This window comes from Xenopus laevis, chromosome 2S (assembly GCF_017654675.1).
Source record: "Xenopus laevis strain J_2021 chromosome 2S, Xenopus_laevis_v10.1, whole genome shotgun sequence".
NCBI classification, from domain to species: Eukaryota; Metazoa; Chordata; class Amphibia; order Anura; family Pipidae; genus Xenopus; species Xenopus laevis.
Window position 1 is genome coordinate 67,360,584 of NC_054374.1, and position 23,807 is coordinate 67,384,390.

Consider the following 23,807-nt stretch of genomic DNA (forward strand, 5'->3'; position numbering starts at 1 on the left):
GTCTAGCCCCATGTCAAATTTTAAATTAAATATTAAAAAATTGTGTTTGCTCTTTTGAAAAATGGATTTCAATGATTCTGCTGGAGGAGTGTTATTAACTGATGCATTTTGTAAAATGGTTTCCCATAACAAAATCTCTTTACCCTTACTAGACTTCACACGAAATTTAATACAATCTCTCCTGACCAAGCATCACTAAATACCTCCCACACCCCTGTCTCCACCAAATGAAGGTACCACTGAGAAACTACCAATTTTACTGGGGGATCTACAAAGAGAGAAAGAGTAGGGATGCACCGAATCCAAGATTCGGTTCGGGATTCGGCCTTTTTCAGCTGGATTCGGCCGAATCCTTCTGCCCGCCAAACCGAATCCGAATCCTAATTTGCATATGCAAATTAGGGGCGGGGAGGGAAATTACGTGACTTTTTATCACAAAACATGTTTTCCCCTTCCCACCCCTAATTAGCACATGCAAATTAGGATTCGGATTTGGTTCGGTATTCGGCCGAATCTTTTACAAAGGATTCGGGTGTTCGGTAGAATCCAAAATAGTGGGTTCGGTGCATCCCTAGTTCGCAGGAAAGATTGTAATTGTTACATATATGGCCACCTTAAAGGAAAACTATACCCCCAAAATGAATACTTAATCAACAGATAGTTTATATCGTATTAAGTGGCATAATAAAGAATCTTACCAAACTGGAATATATATTTAAGTAAATATATATTCCAGGATTCGGATTTGGTTCGGTATTCGGCCGAATCTTTCACAAAGGATTCGGGTGTTTGGCCGAATCCAAAATAGTGGGTTCGGTGCATCCCTAGTTCGCAGGAAAGATTGTAATTATTACATATATGGCCACCTTAAAGGAAAACTATACCCCCAAAATGAATACTTAATCAACAGATAGTTTATATCGTATTAAGTGGCATAATAAAGAATCTTACCAAACTGGAATATATATTTAAGTAAATATTGCCTTTTTACTTTTTATCTCTTGCCTAGAATCACCATTTTGTGATGGTCTGTGTGCTGCATCAGAGATCACCTGACCAGAAATACTGCAGCTCTAACTGTAACAGGAAGAAGTGTTGAAGCAAAAGACACAACTCTGTCTGTTATTTGGCTCATGTGACCCAACAAGTATGGTTTGTTTGGTTAGTTTGTGTGCACAGTGAATCTTACGATCCCAGGGGGCGGCCCTTATTTTTTAAAATGGCAATTTTCTATTTATGATTACCCAATGGCACATACTACTAGAAAAGTGTATTATTATGAAATGGTTTATTTACATGAAGCAGGATTTTACATATGAGATGTTTTATGCAGACCTACATTGTTTGAGGGTATAGTTTTCCTTTAACTCACCTGTTCAAATATCTGCTTGTAGCAACCAATTAACTACAGACTTTATTCCAATCTTCTTATAGAGAGTTATTTCCGTTTTCTGCAAAAAAGACTGCTGAGACTTTGCTGCCTCTCCAGCCCATGCTTGCCCTATAACCTACCTGGGAATATGCTGCCCAGAGGTCATACCTCTACCCTCTGTTTGCCTATCTGCCTCAGAATCCCATGCCGTGAATAAGTATAGTCAGGACTATTTGCAATGGGAGGTTATCTGTCCATCAACATCTACTGCCTGCTTTTTCTTTGTACAGCCAAAATTAAAAGCCAAGTTTGAGAATAGCTTATTTGAAGTGGGTTTAAAATGGATCCTTACAACGTTTCTGCTGTTCTAGACTGTTCACTTGCCAGTTCATTAAGGGACTTTTTCTATAAATATGCCATATTTTTGCCCTTATTAAAAAGGGGCAAACCTAACTGCTTGGCCAAACAGGACATAGGATAATTTAAGTCCATAATAAAAGCCTTGTCTTCAGAAACAGAATCTCTTCTCTGCTGAGCTATTCTTTATCAGGAGGAGAATGGCTAACTTCATTTGTGCACCTATTTTTCTAAAAGATGCACTCCTTGTGAACAAAATAAATAAAATAAATAAAATACATTTTCAGACCAATTATAAAAATTACAGATTGCCTCTCCTCCCAGCATGCATAGCTCATGTTGCTCAAAAGTGCAGTATTTTGCACTTTCTACTGACAATCTTATTTGCCATTAAAATAAATAAAGGGGGATATTTCAAGATTTTGCAGTTCCTCTTCGTGAGCTTGGAATTGTTTGGCAACAAAAAACTCCCTGTATCACCCCATGTACCACTAGCCTAAAAATGCTGTTGTGCTGTGTGAATGGCTGCTTTCACTTCTATGAAGTGCTATCGTAGGCAAGTTCCATGCATTGTCCTTTTTTATTAAAAGAGTTTGTTGTCAACCCTATGCTTTCAAGGGGAAGACTGAAATGATGGCTTTATTTACTGTAGCTTTTGGTTTTAAACAGATAAGATGACCTACAAAGTTTCCTATGTTTCTGCAGGATGCATTTTCTCCACTTTTACCAATTTTGAAATTCAAAATAGTAACACTGGCCCTTTGCTTATTTGCTTATTAATTTAAAGCTACATTTGATGCAAACTTACATTCTGTTCATTATATTGTATGTCTCTACCCAATCTAAACTAAGTAAAAGCAGCTAAACCTAACTGAGAAAGATGGGGAGCTACTGGGCTTATATTTAAAGGTAAATATCTTTGCTTTGGACACCTGCAACTCTCAGCTGAAACAATAAGTTACTGTATATAGTTTCTAACTGTAGGCTAATGGCACACAGGGGATTTCAGCGTTTTTCAGCAGTCCCATAATTGCCCACACACCTCCCATTAAGTTCAATGGTGACACACCAACTACTTTCCAGAAAGAATGCATTAGCTCCAATTTTTGAGTGCTTTTGTTCTTGCCCAAACATGATCCTCGTACCGTTAACCTTATTCTATGTTAGAATGTACTCACGGCAGTTTTAATTGATGGGCAGACGTGGCACTTGCCCACATTCTGTTAGGACAGCAAGAATACAATCACATTTTTGTCTTTAAACACTTTTGTGCCAAGCTTCAACAGGAAGATATCTACAACATAGCCATTTTCATTTATTTGCCTTTCTATTGAAACAAATGTTCCTAATGGATCTTAAAAAATAGAGAATTTTTTCTTGTAACGGTAGACTGTGAGGTTCTGCAAATTTGTTTTCCAGTTTGCTCATTTACTTTTTCAAATTGACAAAAAGGTCATGGCAGACCAAACCTTTGCAGGTGGAATGTTAGCCATACAATAAAGGTGTAGTATTACGTATTGTCCTGTGCTGTATATCTGTACTTCTGCTTTTGTATTGTTTGTCTTATATTTAAGGTTACGCTGTAGTCAATTTCATCTACTTGAGGATAGTAGTACCACAAATTTTCTTTGCACTTGGCTCACCATATTTGCTTTCTGCTTTATCTCTTGCATGAGCTATTTTTCTCTCAATTAAAGAACATCAAAACAAAAATTAATAAGAAATACATAAGGACTATGTGAAGCAGCTTTTTTAACCAGTCACAGTACTTTAGTGGACTATCCTATAAAAAAAATGCATATTTTACTTTTTGAGTGTGTAGTAGTAAGTCTATATCTTCATAGACAAAAACAGCCATTTTCAGGTCAGCATGCTTCTACCTCTCTTTAGTAGAAAACTAATGGTTGTGAATAGGACTGGAGGAAGTGAAAGTTTTTGAGGGGGAGAGAACTACAGAAATTCAATCAAGCAGAGGAAATCTGGGACATAAGATGCAGCTGCAGAGAGAATGATGAAATAGAAACATGCAATATGCAGGAGTTTATTACATCTGTAGACAACTTCATTTTTTAAAGCAGTATTAAGTATAAATACTACTGCTAGGAATCATTAGTAACATTAACAATGAAGTGTACATGTTTTGGGAGCTTATAAATAAAGTCTAAAATGCTGATTGCAACAGCTTGTATTAATTATGTCATAAACCTTTATTAAAAGAGACAGTTTGTTACAGATATCATGGTAGAGCCAGTACCAAAGTATAAGTGTAAAACAATGTTGGAGAGAGGAAATGCAGTATATTTAACAGAATGAGAAATGCCAGAGGGCATGAAAGAATAGGGTAGGAGAGGGCTGTCAGGACACTCATTGGTTGGCCTAGGTTCATACATGTAGAACTTAATTGTCTCCCATAAATCAAGAGGAAATATGTGGGCAGTGGAAATAGAAATGAAAGGGACAGTCAATAGAAAGTGGTGTGAAATAAAAAATTTTTTATGGAAAATAGAGAAAAGGGGTAAACTGGGAGCACAGAGAAAGAGGAAGGGAGGAGAATCGGAAACCCAGTTACACTGTAAACTGTACGGGGAAGGGTCTTCCTTCCTATTGTGTCTTTTACCACATGGCACTTAATCACTGTATATGTATACTTATTTATTTATTTACTATTATTTATTATAATGTTGTCTTCCCTGTGTGTACTTTTTATATGTACAATTGTACAGCACTGTGTATCCTAGCAGCACTTTATGAATAAAGTTATAAATACATACAAAAGATTTAAGCTTGCCATAAAGCACTGAAAATAATGTATCACTTTCGGTACATGTATGGCTAGCAGGGCAGCCATCAGGGGGACAGGGGGGAGAGTTGTAGGGGGCCCCGAGGGTAAGGGGGGCCCCGGCCACGCCACACTTACTAGATTAGCCGGGCCCCCCATCTTTCTGAGAGCCGCTGACTTCGGGAAGGCATGGACGTTTAAGGGGCCCTGGCCACCAATTTTCTTATAATGTGTGGAGGGGGGGCCCTGGCCACCAATTTTTTTTTCTCATGTGGGGTCCTAGCCACCAATATTTTTTAATGGGGGGGCCCTGGCCACAAATGTTTTTTTATGGGGGGCCCTGACCACCAATATCTTTTTATTTTTATTAACATGTGGGAACCCTAGCCACCAATATTTTTTTTGTTTTTTTACTGTGTGGTGGGGAGGGTGGACCTGTAGGTGGGGCTTGCGGTGGGCGCAGCCCAGGGGGCCCAGGAAATTTTGTCGTATGGGGCCCTGCGATTTCTGATGGCGGTCCTGCTGAGTAGTAAGACCATGTTGTACTTTCCCTTAACTCAGGAGCTCTAATGAGAAAGCAGGGAACTTTTAAGCCCCAGCCAATTAATATATGTTTTAATATATGTTTTAAAGGCTGAATGGCAGCTAAAGGCAATATTTAACTACAATCTGTACACGAAACACAGAAAGAAATCTCCATTAATAATTGTATTTTCTAATTGATGCTCATGATTTATATCAGACTTGCCCTGATACACGGCTGCACATGTGACCGTATAGTGCACATGCCACTGTGACAGTTGGTCACAGCTCAGTCTTGTACAGTTAGTGACAGTTGGTCACAGCTCAGTCTTGTACAGTAAATGACAGTTGGTCTCAGTACGTGGTTTGACTCAGACCAGCGTGCGTTTGCAAAGCTTCTGCTTGCGTTTTTTTTTCCTTGTGGAAAGTGAATTCCCCAATTATGGGAGATAAATTGCCTCCAGCGATGGAGAAGAGTACTCCTCCAATAAGGAGTGAGGAAAAGCAACAACTTTTTGCTGCTACTAAGGCAGAGATGGAAAAGGAGAAAGGGGAGACCATCACGGTGAAGAGAAAGATGGACATCAGCGCTGAAAAGGAAAGTGGGAGAAAAAGGAAGAAAAAGGTGAAACATCAGTGCAGTGACAACATCAAGGAGGAGGATTATACGGAAAAAGAAAAGAAGAAAGAAAAGAAGGAAAGAAAAAGACCCCGAAATGATGAGGACCCCATCAAAACAGAGGGTAATTAAAAACAATTAATTTTATATGAAGCTGGGATGCTGCTAATATGTATTTATGGGTAAACAGCACAGTTTGTAATGTGGATTTTAATGAAAGCCGGGGGGGGCTTAATGTATTTAAAGAAAATGTATAGATCGGCCTAATTTGTCTGTCTGTCTATCAATCTAGCTAGATGTCTTTCAAACTTTGGTCCTACAAGTTTCTCTGGTGAATATGTATGTCAGTTTGTATCTATAGCTGCGTGTCTGCAGTTTTTCCAACTGACTTCTGTATGTATTAAAACTTACTTACATGGATACTGAACCATCTCAACAGATTGTTTTGGTTGCTGTGTGGCTTTTTTCTAGTCAAAAGACTTCAAACCATAAAATAATATATTGAACATTTCCCATTTCTAATTACAGAAATCAATTATCCGGAAAACCCCAGGTCCTGAGCATTCTGTATAACAGGTCCCATATCTGTAAAAGCATAGTTTCACTGCCCTCCCTTTCACTGCTCTTTCTTACCAAAAAAAGGGAAAGTTGTGCTCACCACTAATTTTTAATCCATTAAGCAGGGGTGCACTGAGGCTGTGACCACAAAATACATATAGACAAATACAAGAGTCCTCTGCACTCAACCCCTGAAAAATGCCTTACCCTTTAAACAAAACAGGGATTGTTTGTCCATATATTGCAAAATATTTAAGCTGGCCAACTACACTAACTATGACTTTTTATTGTGTTATTACAGAGAAAAAGGAAATCATTTTTAAAATTTAGAATTATTTGATTTAAATGGAGTCTATAAGGGATAGCTTTCCCATAATTTAGAGCTTTCTGGATAATGGGTTTCTAAATAATGGATTCCATGCCTGTATTATGTACCCTGTATAGGTATGGGACCTGTTATCCAGAATGGGACCTGAGGGGTTCCAGATAAATCTTTTCTTCTGAACTTTCTGGATAATGGGTTTCCAGATAACGGATTACATACCTGTACTAACATTTTTAAAGATATTAGAAGTGACTTTGGAGTTAGTGGAGCTTAGCACTTGGCCTGCAGCTCCATTCTTTTATTTGTTCACAGAACTCTTGGCGTACATTATGTATTTTATATAGATTTATATACACATACACACTTATATTTATATGCTTACTGATAAATTATATACTTCTATCAAATTATCTCTCATAAGCTAACCAGTATAGATTTTGTAATATGTACTTATGTGGAAAGCTAAGTACAATCTCATATTAAATAAATGCCAATATGCACAAAGGAAACATTTTCCCAGTGTTTTCTGTGTTTTCCAATAACTACTTTAATTTTTATATGTCTGCCTTTTTCCCTAGAAGCAGGAAGTGAGCAGAAGAGGCCCCACCAAGAAGAAGAAGTTCCTCTCCCTGTTGCAGTCAGCATGTGTCAGATCCACGCATTGCTTGGGATTGGTTCATTTGGCAAAGTAAGTGATGAACACAGTGGCGTAACTAGATGTTGCTGGGCCCCACAGCAAATTAATTTTAGGGCCACCAACATATCCAGTGTTTGTCCTTTTTTACCAATATATGTTCAAATTGCTCATCAATGAGAGCCTCATGGGGCCCCCTGTACCTCCTGGGCCCCCCTGCAGCCGCAGGGTCTGCTTCCTCTGTAGTTACGCCCCTGGATGAACATCTGGGAACTGTTTGTCAGAATTAGTTAGGGCCAACTGTCCCTAAAAAGCCTGGAATTATAGGAAAGCCCCAGAAATGTTAGGAGGCAGCAGGTGGCAACTTTTTAAAATAATTATTTGTTCCTTGCTGCTGTGCTCCTGTTCATAAACTTTCATTCCAATGCTCTTGTCAGTGGCTAGATCTCTCATTAATGTTTATCTTCTACAGGTAGGATAAAGTGTAGATGCAAGCCATGTCTCACCATACTGTAACAAGTGTAGTGGCCTAGGCTGAGGTTAATCCAGCCCCAGAAATAAACTTCTAATCATATATCTTTTTCTGTATTTTTTTCAGGTGATGTTGGCATCTCTGCCCAACAAGAGCGAGCACGTGGCCATAAAGGTCATAAAGAATAGCGGCCAGGACCAACTTAGTGAAACCGTCACTGAGGTTCACGTGCTGAAGATGGCTGCTGGATGCCCATTCCTTTGTCAAGGATATGGATCCTTCCATACTCAGGTACAAGATAGTGTCAAAACATTAATGGCATTGTATCTATCAAAGGGTGAAGTAGAACTTGCCACAGTTCACCAGAGAGAAATTTCATAGCTCTCACTTTTATGGGAATTAAAGGGGTTCGTTTATTAAACTGTGAACTATGCCTATTAAAATCCCAACCAATTTTTTCATTTTATCTATTTGTCTCTAATCTAATTGATTCACTTCAAATCTGTATCTATCGACTATCTGTCTATATGTTTTTGTATTAATTTGCCTTTCTGTGTAAGTGTTTATATGTTTATCTCTATGATAACATATCTGTATCTATGTAAGCTGAATATATCTCCCAGCCTATCTCTATATCGGTCAGTGCCTATTTATCTGACTATACATGATTTCTCTATCTTTTGTTAGCCTCCTCAAACACAACATCCATTATTGACTTCTGTCGTGTGCTGTAATGTAGGGGTCTCCTGCCAGTTGCCCTATTTTTTATCATATCATGAGCTCAATAATGGGGTTAACAATATTTACAGATCCTTCTCCATTATGGGAACCTTGCACCAACAAGTCTGTAGTAGATATGTTTACTAAGAATTTCCAAGTTGGAGTTTTCTTCAGCCATAACATCAGTGTGTGTATAGTAATGTCAATGCAGCCTCATAATTTGATCATCTTCATCAGGATAATATGACAAAAAAGAACTTGAAAGACAATAGATCAGCTTTCCTCTTAAAAATAATAAAAAAAACAATAGTTTTATGCAAAAAGCCATAATCATTCATGTGTGTTGGGGTCATATATGTTTGGGCTTTAGAAGCTTTTTCTTTTGTTTCTCCAACCAGCGGCATGCTGTTATGGTCATGGAGTACATTAGCGGAGGGACCTTGGATCAAAAGATCCTGGATTCAGGACTTCTGAAGATGAACTCAGTAAGGTAAGTGGCTCATTGTGTGATAGGAATAAGACATTAAAAAGGCAGTGAGGGGTGTTACCTAGATGTTTATAGTCCATATGAAAGCAAGAAAACGGTCACCATTTTGTTTTTTCCACTATCATTTTATTACAGCACTTGAGAAATATTACTTGTTTTATGTGTATTTGATGATGTAATCAACAATATATTCCTCTTTTAAAAAGTGCTGTCCAGTAGCCCCACTTCCCTTTGCCATGAATCCTGGACTCTTACTAAGCTAATGCCTATTTTTTCTGTAGTCATAGCCATAAACAAAAATACATGAGAGTATAATAATGGCATAAAATGAATGTAGTTGTCTAATATTCTCATATTTGCATGAGACTGGATGCATTTGTATCTATTTTATTAAAGTAATAGATGGCATGTAACTGTGTGTTAAAAGCTTAATTTAAGAATTAGGTGTAAGGTACAGGGCTAGGCTGTGCCTTGCGGCTGCTGGTGACCTCTAGCCTACATTAAATGATTGGATACCCACATCCACCCACCTAATGCAGATATGTGTGTGTGCACACTTTCTGCCTGTTTTTGTTGCACTGTGGTACCATAGGATAATAAATGCGACCTAATTAAGTATAGTAAGCACATTCTGATTAAGGAAGAACAATAGACTAGAGTAAATATTATTTATTCATTATAACTTTTAAATAATGGTTGCTGTTTTTTTTCCCCCAAAGATTGTACGCAGCGGAGATGGTTTGCGCCCTGCAGTATCTCCACTCAAATGGGATTATCCATCGGTATGTTGCAAAAAACTCACTATATTTCTGTGTTTATTCTTCATTTCAATTTAAGGTTGTATCACAAATCACACTGTTCATAGCAGAGAAGAGTTTAAAAAAAATCAATATATTTGTTGAATTCAAGGGGTCCTTCACCCAAAAACGTTTTTTTTTTATTTGCACTGTGAAGCAAAATGGATGTTGAAGCAGCTTTGCAATGCATTAGAAATATATGCAATCATTTTAAACTTGTACATGTAATTGCTTTTAAAAGCAATATATGTCTGAGTTTTTACATTCTCTGCACTCATGGCTCTGTCTCCTGAAACAACACTCCCAGCAGTCACAGGGACTGCTTTCAGAAGCAGTGGCCCACCTTAAACAACACTTTTTGCATACAATAACTACAAGAACTTAAATGTCTGTGGGGCACTTTCATCCCAACTTTGCTGTCCAAACGACCTCCTTCTGAACACTGAAGTACTGCCATGAGCTCCTGAATCTCTCCCATTGCCTGAAAGCCCTCAGCCCAGCACATGTGCAGTAGTGACAGCCAAAAGTTTGCAGCTGTGCAGGAGAGGGAGCTGGCTTCTGAGTCGCGAGTTGTTTTGTTTTAGCTTTTTTGCATGTTGCCCTATAATATCAAAACAATGCCTTTAGTATTTTGTAAATAATTACATTTTAAGACATTTTATAGAAAAAAAGTATTTGGTTTCAAGCCCCAATGTTTCTTGTGACTGCGGATTCAGGTGTCTGTGTTACACCTTAAGGTACAATATTAAGGAAAACAGTTACAAAACAATTAGCAGTGTAGGCACACTACATGTTTCGGGCAAAGCCTTTATCAAATCTTTATTTGATAAAGGGCTTTGCCCGAAACATGTAGTGTGCCTACACTGCTAATAAACACATTGCAGTTTAAAAATCCTGCCTGGAGCTGTGTGATTCAACTGTTTTCCTGAATATTGTACATTTTTTACTTGGTCATTGTTTTATTATTTTTCCATTATGACATTTTTTTTATATGTGCAGCTCCATATTTGTTATCCTTTTATAACTTTGCAATATCACTGACCTGCTTTTCATTTTAATTTTCTCAACCCTAATCGGTACCTTGTAGAGATTTCAAAGCAAATAATGTCCTAGTGACCAACAAGGGACATATTAAGATTCTCGACTTTGGAATGGCGGTTGAGGGCATCTTTGGAGATAAAAAAGCCAGAGGAGTACTAGGAACATTGCCCTACCTGGCCCCTGAGGTAAGAGACTCGAAGCAAATGCATATTGCACTGAGGTGTTAGGTTTCTGATCAATGAAGCAAATTGAGGGAGAATGATTTGTGCTTATTATCCAACTTCTTAAAAGTTGCTAGCCAGGGATAAAGAGTTAGGATGCATATATCATTCATTGAATCAAAAATGTTACCTCTCATTATCTTTCTCTTTTAGATATGGTTTTGCCATTGCCATAGCTGCATGATGATATTCAGATTTTGTAGCCTACCCTTAAAGAAGAAAACTGAACAATGGATTAGGCTCATAATTAAGCACCTAATGCTTTGGGCTTCTATACAAGGCCTAAACCTGTATCACAGTCCCTTAACAGTGAAGATTTGTGCCTCCATAGAAGCCCCTGCTAGAAATGCTTCTGTCAGTTACCTCTGTTTATAGACAGATAGGTATAGATGTACTGTATATAATATAAAACAAGATACAAGACATAGTAGTAATTAAGGCTGCTATAATTATTTATAGGGCTGCTGTAACACTGGCCTTGTACACTATGAAAAATGAATTCCCTTTCATTTGTCCAAAACAAATGATGTGAATAGGTACAACAATGCATAAGTAAAAACACTGGGTAATTATAATGCTCTACGTGTTTTTTCTTTTCTAGGTAATCAAAGATGAGGAGTATGATGCAGGAATAGACTGGTGGAGCCTTGGAATCGTTATATATAAGATGGCCACCGGATCTCATCCATTCGGCTTGGAAAATGACTTGTCAAACTTCACCAACGACATTCTCTATAAGGAGCCCTACATTCCAGAATGGCTCAACAAAAAACTGCAAGATCTCCTGCGACAGGTGAATATAGGAACTACAAGGGATGTCACTAGCTCTGCTATACAGGCCTGTATTTCTAGCAAGGCCACAAACACCCAGACATAGGGTGGCTCAAATTAAGAGGTGGCCTGTCACTAGGGTTGCCACCTTTATTAAAAAATTTTACCGGCCAGTGGAGGGTGGACGCCAAAATGGGGCGGAGCTACGCGGTGTGATGCTTAAAAGGGGTGGAGCTACACAACATGATGCTAAAAGGGGCGGAGCAACATCGCACAGCACTGGAAAAAAGGTAAGTTATTTTCGAATTGGGGGCAGGCCAGGGGCTTTGGGTATTTCAAATTACCGGCAATTGCATTGCCGGTAAATTTGCAATACCGGCCCCGGACTTGGCAGGTGTTTTACCGGCTAGGCCGGTAAAATACCGGCCAGGTTGAAAATGTAATATAATATAAGTAGAAAATTGGGGTTAATGGGTACATAGTGGAAGTGAATAGACCTTTTGATTTGTATGTAACACATATGCAACCCTTGAACCTGCAGAAAACAATTCTGCAGGTAATTAGTACACAAATGTGCAAGTATCTAACCCTAGAACCTGCATTAAGTAATCCAGCAGGTATTTAAGGGACATGACCAGCACTAGCCACACCTCCTCTGATGAAGCGCCCAATAGCGCGAAACGCGTCAGGAGGGTGTGGCTAACAACAGGTAGGCAGACTGGGGGGGAGACACTGCTTTGTGGTGTGTGTGAATTGTACATTGACATGTTAGTTTTTGTGGTTAATATGCACCAATAAATGTTTTTAAGCGAGAAACTGTGCATGTCTTTGATATCTACCTGTCACCCAGCCACACCTGCAATTTGTTTAAATGTGATCTGTGTAAGATCAAAGAATGCAGTTGCACACGATCCTGGGGGGGCTGGGGTGGTGGAGGATGCTGGCCTCTGGGGGCCCTGAAGAGAAATTCGGTCCTGTTGCTGTCATATATCTATTTCTGGGTGTGATAACTTTGTACAGATCTAGCTGGCTCTTTGTCATATGAATGGCAGGTGATTAACTCCAACAATATATATAAATCACTGATCTCTTTTTCTTATACTTTAGCTTCTGACGAAAGATCCTAAGAAGCGACTTGGCCGCAATGGGAACATTCGGGAGCACCCATTTTTCCATTCCATCGATTGGGTGAACCTAGAAAAGCTGAATGTACCACCCCCTTCCAAACCAAAAACAGTAAGTACATCTCTGCCGTATGAATGAAAAGACACAGATTTACCTTTAGACATTACACTTTGCTCATCCACCAGTGCCACTGCCCTACTACTATGCTAAGTATTGGATCTGTTATCCACACTGCACACAAAACTGGTAAAACAGTTCACTGAAGTGTTTTATATAATGAATCAGCTATACAATTTTTGCCTAATTCACTTGTCTTGCAATGATAAAGCAATACCATGTATATAAAGTTTAGCAGCCCAGCATTCTGTAAATTCAAGAAAAAGAATAACTAGACTGCTCCATTGTTTTGTAACTGCTGGCCATCTTGCACAGTGTCGTGTCTGCAACTGCATTAAACCCTCTCCCTGTACTTGCCAACAAAGTGCAGAGATGAACAGCGGATTTGGTGCAGTGGGGTTGATTCAGTAGGGACAGTAGGTGCAGGGCAGGTCTTGACTGGGAGTCAAAAAAGGCCCTAGCATTCCAAGTACACAAAGGTACAAACAGCACCCACCAGCCCACTAAATAGTGACTTTCTATGGCATCATACAGCAGCCTATAGATTGCCAGTCTGAGCCTGGAGCAGGGGGATTTTATAGCTAAAATGGATAGTAGTTTAGTTCTGATGTGAGAACACCACTGTAGAGTGTAATTTTTCCTAATTCTGTGTAACCCTAGAACATTTTTCAAATTTCCTTCTCGAAACCTCTGAAAATAAGTAGCCGGAAGACTAAAAGTACTTTTACAATTTGTGTCTCTAACCCTTTTATGTTCATTACACTAGAGAGATACGCCTGTAATTCGGCCATTACCCTCCCAACTCTGGTTTATTCACTGGGGCACTCAAAAGCATCCTCTCAATGACAATCACCGCTAGCATTCTCAAAATTCTCTTAGGTTTCAAGTAACTTCTTATCTAGCTGCTCAAATGTCCTTCTAGTATCTCCCAGCTTTAATAGAGAAAAGAAAATCCAGAAACACCAAACATTTCAATTACGGAATAATACAATTACACAAGGAGTTGCGCCTTTAACTAGTAAATGGGTAAAAAATCTTCTTTCCATACTATAGATCTGTACAAGCAGATAATATGGACAGGGCTAGGCTAGGCTAGAATTGACCTTTTGAAAAACTCAGTTATCTTGCTCCAATAATAAGAAAAGCAGTATTTATTGATTTTATTGATTGTGATTAGGGATGTAGCGAACGTCGGAAAAAAAGTTCGCGAACATATTCGCGAACTTGCGCAAAAACGCGAGCGGTTCGCGAACGGTTCGCGAACCCCATAGACTTCAATGGGAAGGCGAACTTTAACATCTAAAAAAAAAATTTCTGGCCAGAAAAATGATTTTAAAGTTGTTTAAAGGGTGCAACGACCTGGACAGTGGCATGCCAGAGGGGGATCAAGGGCAAAAATGTATCTGAAAAATCTGCCTGTGTGTGCTTGGAAGAGATAGTGTAGGGGGAGAGCTGTTAGTGATTTCAGGGACAGATGATAGTAAGTTTGCTGGCTAGTAATCTGCTTGATACTGCTCTGTATTGGAGGGACAGAAGTCTGCAGGGATTTGAGGGACATTTTAGCTTAGGTAGCTTTGCTGGCTAGTAATCTACTGTTCTCTTTAAACAACTGCCATACGTTGACCTTGTAGGCATTGTTTGCCCAGTTTTTTTGGACGCAGCCACTGAAGCACAGTTGCCAGAAAAAATATGCCATATAAATGCTGAAAATAGTCATTTTTCGCCATACGTTGACCTTGTAGACATTGTTTGCCCAGTTTTTTTGGTTGCAGCCACTGAAGCACAGTTGCCAGAAAAAATATGCCATATAAATGCTGAAAATAGTCATTTTTCGCCATACGTTGACCTTGTAGACATTGTTTGCCCAGTTTTTTTGGTTGCAGCCACTGAAGCACAGTTGCCAGAAAAAATATGCCATATAAATGCTGAAAATAGTCATTTTTTGCCATACGTTGACCTTGTAGGCATTGTTTGCCCAGTTTTTTTGGTCGCAGCCACTGAAGCACAGTTGCCAGAAAAAATATGCCATATAAATGCTGAAAATAGTCATTTTTTGCCATATACGTTGAGTCAACGTATGGCAAAAAATGACTATTTTCAGCATTTATATGGCATATTTTTTCTGGCCTCTGTGCTTCAGTGGCTGCGGCCAAAAAAACTGGGCAAACAATGCCTAAAAGGTCAACGTCGTTGACCTTGTAGGCATTGTTTGCCCAGTTTTTTTGGCCGCAGCCACTGAAGCACAGAGGCCAGAAAAAATATGCCATATAAATGCTGAAAATAGTCATTTTTTTGGTCGCAGCCACTGAAGCACAGTTGCCAGAAAAATTATGCCATATAAATGCTGAAAATATGCATTTTTTTGGTTGCAGCCACTGAAGCACAGAGGCCAGAAAAATTATGCCATATAAATGCTGAAAATATGCATTTTTTTGGTTGCAGCCACTGAAGCACAGAGGCCAGAAAAATTATGCCATATAAATGCTGAAAATATGCATTTTTTTGGTTGCAGCCACTGAAGCACAGAGGCCAGAAAAATTATGCCATATAAATGCTGAAAATATGCATTTTTTTGGTTGCAGCCACTGAAGCACAGAGGCCAGAAAAATTATGCCATATAAATGCAGAAAATATGCATTTTTTTGGACGCAGCCACTGAAGCACAGTTGCCAGAAAAAATATGCCATATAAATGCTGAAAATAGTCATTTTTTGCCATACGTTGACCTTGTAGACATTGTTTGCCCAGTTTTTTTGGTTGCAGCCACTGAAGCACAGAGGCCAGAAAAAATTAAACCAGTAGGGTTTGCACCCTAGTTTGTAACGGTGGCGGAGGGAGGAGGAGGACGCTAAAGGACAGCTGTGTGTGGAGTCATGAGGCTTGAAGAGAAGGACAGCTGCATAGAAGTCAGAACAAGTCTTCCGGCGTGCAGTAACCCTCCGAGATCCACCCCTCATTCATTTTAATAAAGGTCAGGTAATCGACACTTTTGTGACCTAGGCGAGTTCTCTTCTCAGTTACAATCCCTCCTGCTGCACTGAAGGTCCTTTCTGAGAGCACACTTGAGGCTGGGCAAGACAAGAGGTTCATGGCAAATTGTGACAGCTCTGGCCACAGATCAAGCCTGCGCACCCAGTAGTCCAGGGGTTCATCGCTCCTCAGAGTGTCGATATCTGCAGTTAATGCCAGGTAGTCCGCTACCTGCCGGTCGAGGCGTTCTTTGAGGGTGGATCCAGAAGGGTTGTGGCGCTGCCTTGGACAGAAAAACATTTGCATGTCTGACGTTACAGACTGGCCAAAGGGCTTTGTCCTTGCAGGTGTGCTCGTGGCAGGATTACTGGCACCTCTGCCCCTGGAATGTTGATGAGTTCCTGAAGTGACATCACCCTTAAAAGCATTGTAGAACATGTTTTGCAGGCTGGTTTGTAAATGCCGCATCTTTTCGGACTTGTGGTATGTTGGTAACATTTCTGACACTTTATGCTTGTACCGAGGGTCTAGTAGCGTTGCGACCCAGTACAGGTCCTTCTCCTTAAGCCTCTTGATACGGGGGTCCTTCAACAGGCATGACAGCATGAAAGACCCCATTCTCACAAGGTTGGATGCAGAGCTATCCATCTCCGCTTCCTCATTATCAAGGACTGCATCATCCACGGTCTCCTCCCCCCAGCCACGTACAAGACCAGGGGTCCCCAAAAGGTCACCACTAGCCCCCTGGGAAGCCTGCTCCTGTTGGTCCTCCTCCTCCTCCTCCACAAAGCCACCTTCCTCCTCTGACTCCACTTCTGGCACCTCTCCCTGCGTTGCAGCAGGTGCCTGGGTTCGTTCTGGTGATTCCGACCAGAAATCGTGCGCTTCCAGCTCCTCGTCACGCTGGTCTACAGCCTCATCTGTCACTCGTCGCACGGCACGCTCCAGGAATAAAGCGAAGGGTATTAGGTCGCTGATGGTGCCTTCGGTGCGACTGACCATATTTGTCACCTCTTCAAAAGGTCGCATGAGCCTGCAGGCATCGCGCATAAGCACCCAGTAACGGGGGGAAAAAATCCCCAGCTGTGCAGATCCAGTCCTACCACCCAGTTCAAAAAGGTACTCGTTGACGGCCCTTTGTTGTTGCAGCAGACGTTCCAACATAAGGAGCGTTGAATTCCAGCGAGTCTGGCTGTCAGAAATCAAACGCCTGACTGGCATGTTGTAGCGCTGCTGAATGTCAGCAAGGCGTGCCATGGCTGTGTAGGAACGTCTGAAATGGGCCGACACCTTTCTGGACTGGGTGAGAACGTCCTGGAATCCTGGGTACTTGGAGACAAAACGTTGGACTATTAAATTTAACACATGTGCCATGCAGGGCACATGTGTTAAATTGCCTAGTCTCAACGCTGCCAACAGATTGCTTCCATTGTCACACACCACTTTTCCGATCTGCAGTTGGTGTGGGGTCAGCCACCGATCGGCCTGTGACTGCAGAGATGACAGGAGTACAGATCCGGTATGGTTTTTGCTTTCCAGGCACGTCATCCCCAAGACAGCGTGACAACGGCGTACCTGGCACGTCGAATAGCCTAGGGGGAGCTGGGGGTGCACAGGTGTGGAGGAGGAGAAGGAGGACCCAGCAGCAGAGTAAGAAGAAGAAGAAGACGAGGTAGAGAGCGATGGAGGAGTAGAGGTGGTGGCAGAACCGCGTGCAATCCGTGGCGGTGACACCAACTCCACTGTTGTTGTTGAGCTACCCATTCCCTGCTTCCCAGCCATTACCAAGTTCACCCAGTGGGCAGTGTAGGTGACATACCTGCCCTGACCATGCTTGGAGGACCATGCGTCAGTAGTCATATGGACCTTTGGCCCAACACTAAGTGACAGAGATGCGGTAACTTGGCTCTGCACATGTTGGTACAGGTGTGGTATTCCCTTTTTAGAAAAAAAATTGCGGCTGGGTACCTTCCACTGCGGTGTCCCAATTGCTACAAATTTGCGGAAGGCCTCAGAGTCCACCAGCTGGTATGGTAAAAGCTGGCGGGCTAAGAGTGCAGACAAGCCAGCTGTCAGACGCCGGGCAAGGGGGTGACAGTCAGACATTGGCTTCTTACGCTCAAACATGGCCTTCACAGAAACTTGGCTGGTGGCAGATGACTGGGAATGGGAACAGGTGGTCAAGGTGGAAGGCGGAGTGGAGGGTGGTTCAGACGGGTCAAGGAGAGCAGAGGTAGAGCAGTAAGATGCTGGACCAGAAGGAGTGTGGCTTTTAGTTTGCCTGTTGCCTTTGAGGTGTTGCTCCCAAAGTGCTTTGTGCTTGCCGCTCATGTGCCTTCGCATAGAAGTTGTACCTATGTGGCTGTTGGGCTTACCAAGGCTCAGTTTCTGACTGCACTCATTGCAAATTACAATGCTTTTGTCAGAGGCACACACATTAAAAAAATCCCACACTGCTGACTTTTTGGAAGTGTGCGATCTGGCGGTAACAGTAGAAGTTGGCGGCATTGGCGGCAATGGCGGGTGCGTTGGCCGGCTGAACACAGGTGCCGATACATGTTGTTGCCCTACTGATCCCTGCGGGCTGTCCTCCCTGCTTCTTCTAAGTCTTATTCTCCTACTGCCTCTCTGACTCTCCGTCTCTCCATCTGAACTACCCTCCTCTTGCTCTCTTCTACTAGGCACCCACAAAACATCAATCTCCTCATCATCATTCTCCTCAGATGCATCAATTTCTTCTGACACATCACAGAAGGAAGCAGCAGCGGGGACCTCCTCCTCATCACTCATTATGTCCATCTCTGTCGTGTTCTCTGCCAGAATTAAATCTGGTGTAAGGTCCTCATCTCCTTCATCTTCTTCTGGCAATAATGGTTGCGCATTACTCAGTTCAAGAAACTCATGGGAAAATAACTCCTCTGACCCCAGTGAAGAAGGGGCACCGGTGGTGGAGGAAGTGTTACGTGGGGTGGCCATAGCAGTGGAGGATGAGGAGGATGTTGTGGTAAAGTTAGAAACGGTAGAGGATGGGGTGTGCTGTGTAAGCCAGTCAACTACCTCTTCAGCATTTTGGGAGTTCAGGGTCATTGGCTTTTTAAAACTGGGCAATTTGCTAGGGCCACAGGATTGCATAGCAGCACGGCCCCTAGCACGGCCTCTGCGTGGCGGCCTGCCTTTGCCTGGCATTATTTTTTAAAAAACAACAACAACAACAACAAAAACTCAGTTGGTTTTTCTGGAAACGATAATACACACAGCTAGATGGCGGGTTGAAGAAAACACTGTGCAAATAATGCCTACAAGGTCAACGTATACACTACTACAGCGGTGGATACGGATTACGTAAAATATATTATGGCTGCTTGAAAAAAGTCACTCCGGTGTTTTTTCTGGAGACGGTAATATTATGGATATTTAGACAGAATGTGAACAAGGTCACACAGCTAGATGGCGGGTTGAAGAAAACAGTGTGCAAATAATGCCTACAAGGTCAACGTATACACTACTACAGCGGTGGATACGGATTACGTAAAATATATTATGGCTGCTTGAAAAAAGTCACTCCGGTGTTTTTTCTGGAGACGGTAATATTATGGATATTTAGACAGAATGTGAACAAGGTCACACAGCTAGATGGCGGGTTGAAGAAAACACTGTGCAAATAATGCCTACAGGGCAAATAATGCCTAAAAGGTCAACTTATACACTACTACAGCGGTAGTAAAATAAAAAAAAGTAAAATAAAAAAAAAATGAATATTAAAAAAAAAAAATTAAAGTTGGTGCTGCTGAACTACTAGGAGCAGCAGATTAGCACACCAGTCCCACTCCCCAACACTGCTAGACTAATAGCACTGGGCTCTTATAGTAGTAGTAGTAGTAGTAGTAAAACAACAAAAAAATAAATAAAAGCAGTCCTTACAAGGACTACTGTTATTGCAGCAGTCAGCAGATGAGATCAGAAGCAGGACAGCTGCCCACTGCAGCTACATACAGAGCACTGCAGTAGAAGGTAGATTACTAGCCAGCAAAGCTACCTAAGCTAAAATGTCCCTCAAACCCCTGCAGACTTCTGTCCCTCCAATAACAGAGCAGTATCAAAACGATTACTAGCCAGCAAACTTTCAACTGTCCCTGAAATCACTAACAGGCAGCAGCTCTCTCCCTACACTATCTCTTCAGCACACACAGGCAGAGTGAAAAAACGCTGCAGGGCTTCGGTTTTTATAGGGAAGGGGAGTGGTCCAGGGGAGAGCTTCCTGATTGGCTGCCATGTACCTGCTGGTCTGGGGTGAGAGGGCAAAAAAAAGCGCCAACAATGGCGAACCCAAAATGGCGAACGTCGCGCGACGTTCGCGAACTTCCGGCGAGCGCGAACACCCGATGTTCGCGCGAACAAGTTCGCCGGCGAACAGTTCGCGACATCTCTAATTGTGATAGACATTTAAAGGACAAGGAAAGTCTAAAATAGAAGGCTAGAAATGCTGTATTTTGTATACTAAACATAAACATGAACTTACTGCACCACAAAGCCTAATCAAACAAATGATTTATGCTTTCAAAGTTGGCCACAGGGGGCTGTCATCTTGTAACTTTGCCTGACCCTGACCCTGCACATGCTCAGTGTGGTCTGGGCTGCTTAGGGGTCTTCATAAGCAAAGCTGCTTGAATTCTGCATGGCTAGTAAGTAAGGCGGGTGCTCCCCCTGCTGTTCATAAGTATGATTGTTTGCCTGCTCAGCAGTTAGGGACCATCTGACAATTCCTATCCACAGCAGTAAATGAAGGGAGAATTTCACTGCATACAGTCAGGTTTCTTATAAAAACGGTACACATTTTTTAATTAAAGTATATTGGAGATAGGTTTCTTTTTCATTAAAGAAAGTAAAAATGGGATTTTATTTTTTTTGCCTTTCCTTGTCCTTTAATACTTTGTATTAGAGTAATTACTAGTGGTGTCCAGTTTACGTTACATTTGTTACTGTAATATTAATTTCACTGCAACGTCAGCAGATGTTCAGTATTATGAAGTTATTTTATTGTGACTGAAAAATAAGCTAAATATTTTGCTTTACTGCAGGTGCCATCGGTGGATTTCGGCAAGACAATTGAAGAGCCACTGTCGTTCTTGGAGTCTATAAAATACAAGATGTCTTCAGAATACCTCACGCCGTCATCCCAGTTGGAGCACCCAAGCCATTGTTGGACATCCAGGAATCTCTGCCATTCGCAGGCCCAACCAATGGCCATCAACTCTCCATACCATCCGTCTCCATTTGGTCCTTTTGGCTTCTCCGTCCAGCCTTACACTGCATATTGGCCTCATGTCGGCTTCTACCAACAGCCTTTTCCATCAGTTCCTTATAATCTCCATCCTTTCCTTGGTCCTGTTATTAGACCTCCACCATGTCCAGTCATAGTCCCAATTTCTCATAACCTGCCTCTTGATGTCATCAACACCCCTTGGCTCCCTCCGCCAGTTTCAGTCTTAATCCCAGTTTATCATAACCTGCCTCTTGATTTCGTCAACACCCCTTGGCCTTTTCCATCACACCTGCAGTAACCATCGTCCTTTGGCTCTATCATTGGCCCTTAACATCTTGAGTCTCTGGCCTTTGTCACTTTTCCATAACGGTTATTTTTGACCCTTCGTTGTTACTAACACTTGTTCTTTCCATCTGCCTCTAGCCTTTTCCAATGGCTACTGTCTCTGGCCCATTACATCAGCCTTTTCCATCACTCACTGTTTCTGCAGTGGCCCATTCAACCGCCTTTACTTCTAGCCTTTACCACCGGGTACTGTCTCTGGCCCTCACCATCAGCCCCAACATTGGCCCATTCCATTGGCCTTTATCTCTAGCCCATAACATCGGCTACTGTCTCTAGCCCACTCCAACGGCCCAAACACTGGCCCATTCCATCGGCCTTCACCTCTAGCCCTTAACATTGGCTGCTCTCTCTGGCCCTCACCACCAGCCCCAACACTGGCCCATTCCATCGGCCTTTATCTCTAGCCCATAACATCGGCTACTGTCTCTAGCCCACTCCAATGGCCCAAACACTGGCCCATTCCATCAGCCTTCACCTCTAGCCCTTAACATCGGCTGCTCTCTCTGGCCCTCACCACCGGCCACAACACTGGCCCATTCCATCGGCCTTTACACTAGCCCATAACATCGGCTACTGTCTCTAGCCCACTCCAACGGCCCAAACACTGGCCCATTCCATCGGCCTTCACCACTAGCCCTTAACTTCGACTGCTGTCTCTGGCCCTCACCACCGGCCCCAACACTGGCCCATTCCATCGGCCTTTATCTCTAGCCCAAAACATCGGCTACTGTCTCTAGCCGACTCCACCGGCCCCAACACTTGCCCATTCCATCGGTCTTAACCTCTAGCCATTAAAATCGGCTACTGTCTCTAGCCCACTCCACCGGCCCAAACACTGGCCCATTCCATCGGCCTTCACCTCTAGCCCTTAACATCGGCTGCTGTCTCTGGCCCTTACCACCGGCCCCAACACTGGCCCATTCCATCGGCCTTTAACTCTAGCCCATAACATCGGCTACTGTCTCTTGCCCATTCCAACGGCCCACACACTGGCCCATTCCATCGGCCTTCACCTCTAGCCCTTAACTTCGACTGCTCTCTCTGGCCCTCACCACCAGCCCCAACACTGGCCCATTCCATCGGCCTTTATCTCTAGCCCATAACATCGGCTACTGTCTCTAGCCCACTCCACCGGCCCCAACACTTGCCCATTCCATCGGCCTTCACCTCTAGCCATTAACATTGGCTACTGTCTCTAGCCCACTCCACCGGCCCAAACACTGGCCCATTCCATCGGCCTTCACCTCTAGCCCATAACACCGGCTACTGTCTCTAGCCCACTCCACTGGCCCCAACACTGGCCCATTCCATTGGCCTTCACCCTAGCCCTTAACATCGGCTATTGTCTCTAGCCAACTCCACCGGCCCAAACACTGGCCACTCTATTGGTCTTTTACTCTAGCCCTTAACATCAGCTACTGTCTCTAGCCAACTCCACCGGCCCAAACACTGGCCACTCTATTGGCCTTTTACTCTAGCCCTTAACATCGGCTGCTGTTTCTGGCCCTCACCACCGGCCCCAACATTGGCCCACATTATCAGCCTTTACCTCTAGCCCATGCCATTGGCTCTTAACATCAGGCATTGTCTGTGGCCCTAACCACTGTCCCTTCTATTGACCTTTATTTTAACAATAGCCCACTCTATCGGCCTCTGACTGCAGCCCTTAACATCGGCAGCGCTCTCTGGCCTTCACCACCGGTCCATTTACATATAGCCCTTTCCACCAGCCCCAAAATGTATCCCTTTCACTACAATCTATAACACACCAAACTTAAATTCTCTTTACTGCAGCATTTTCAATAGTATCCAGCTAAGCCCTAAGCATTAGAATATAGGCACCATTACATTAGTCATCCAGGGACTAGTCCGACTGCCTATTGGAGTCAGGAAGGAATTTTTCCCCTTTTGAGGCACATTGGACACAGCCTCAGAGGGTTTTTTCGCCTTCCTCTGGATAAGCTTTATAATAAATAGGAATTATGTGAACTAAAAATACAATTTCAAATTCCCTAAACTACCAGAATAATGGTTTTTTTTTCATGGATTGGTTTTAATTAAATTCTTTATTTATAAAAAATAATAAAGACATATAAAATCTATAAGTGTTTGGATATTGGACTCATTTGGACTAATTTGTATGGCAAAAAAGTGTGAAACAACATATTTATGAGGTGCATCCGGGCCTGGCTGGAATATATTTAGGATAATTATGGACTCCATACAAAAACTGTTTTTGCATAGTAAAGAAAAATATCATTCTAAGCAATATACATTCATTTTAAATGTTCAATGGTTTTTAAAGTTAATTG

The 23,807-nt window shown here is 42.1% G+C and overlaps 2 protein-coding genes across 2 annotated transcripts; both read left to right on the forward strand.

Annotated features, from left to right (window-relative positions):
• Nucleotides 1-5,437: 5,437 nt before the first annotated feature.
• Nucleotides 5,438-8,057, forward strand: LOC108708920 (protein kinase C beta type-like). The gene is made up of 3 exons (XM_041583263.1): nucleotides 5,438-5,773; nucleotides 7,111-7,220; nucleotides 7,765-8,057. The coding sequence occupies exons 1-3, from the start codon at nucleotides 5,473-5,475 to the stop codon at nucleotides 8,017-8,019; spliced, it is 666 nt and encodes a 221-aa protein (XP_041439197.1). The 5' UTR covers nucleotides 5,438-5,472; the 3' UTR covers nucleotides 8,020-8,057.
• A 1,510-nt stretch (nucleotides 8,058-9,567) lies between these two features.
• On the forward strand, nucleotides 9,568-21,748 carry LOC108709521 (protein kinase C delta type-like). The gene is made up of 5 exons (XM_041583910.1): nucleotides 9,568-9,627; nucleotides 10,730-10,868; nucleotides 11,506-11,697; nucleotides 12,783-12,911; nucleotides 20,966-21,748. Exons 1-5 carry the CDS (start codon nucleotides 9,581-9,583, stop codon nucleotides 21,446-21,448), a joined length of 990 nt encoding a protein of 329 aa, XP_041439844.1. The 5' UTR covers nucleotides 9,568-9,580; the 3' UTR covers nucleotides 21,449-21,748.
• The last annotated feature ends 2,059 nt before the right edge of the window (nucleotides 21,749-23,807 follow it).

Excerpts from the sequence above, each read along its gene's own strand:
- LOC108708920 (XM_041583263.1), top strand. The coding sequence starts at position 5,473 with ATGGGAGATAAATTGCCTCCAGCGATGGAGAAGAGTACTCCTCCAATA. Across the intron at positions 5,774-7,110 it reads GGACCCCATCAAAACAGAGG|AAGCAGGAAGTGAGCAGAAG; the intron begins GTAATTAAAAAC and ends CTTTTTCCCTAG. Across the intron at positions 7,221-7,764 it reads GGATTGGTTCATTTGGCAAA|GTGATGTTGGCATCTCTGCC; the intron begins GTAAGTGATGAA and ends TATTTTTTTCAG.
- LOC108709521 (XM_041583910.1), top strand. The coding sequence starts at position 9,581 with ATGGTTTGCGCCCTGCAGTATCTCCACTCAAATGGGATTATCCATCG. Across the intron at positions 11,698-12,782 it reads TGCAAGATCTCCTGCGACAG|CTTCTGACGAAAGATCCTAA; the intron begins GTGAATATAGGA and ends CTTATACTTTAG. Across the intron at positions 12,912-20,965 it reads CCCCTTCCAAACCAAAAACA|GTGCCATCGGTGGATTTCGG; the intron begins GTAAGTACATCT and ends GCTTTACTGCAG.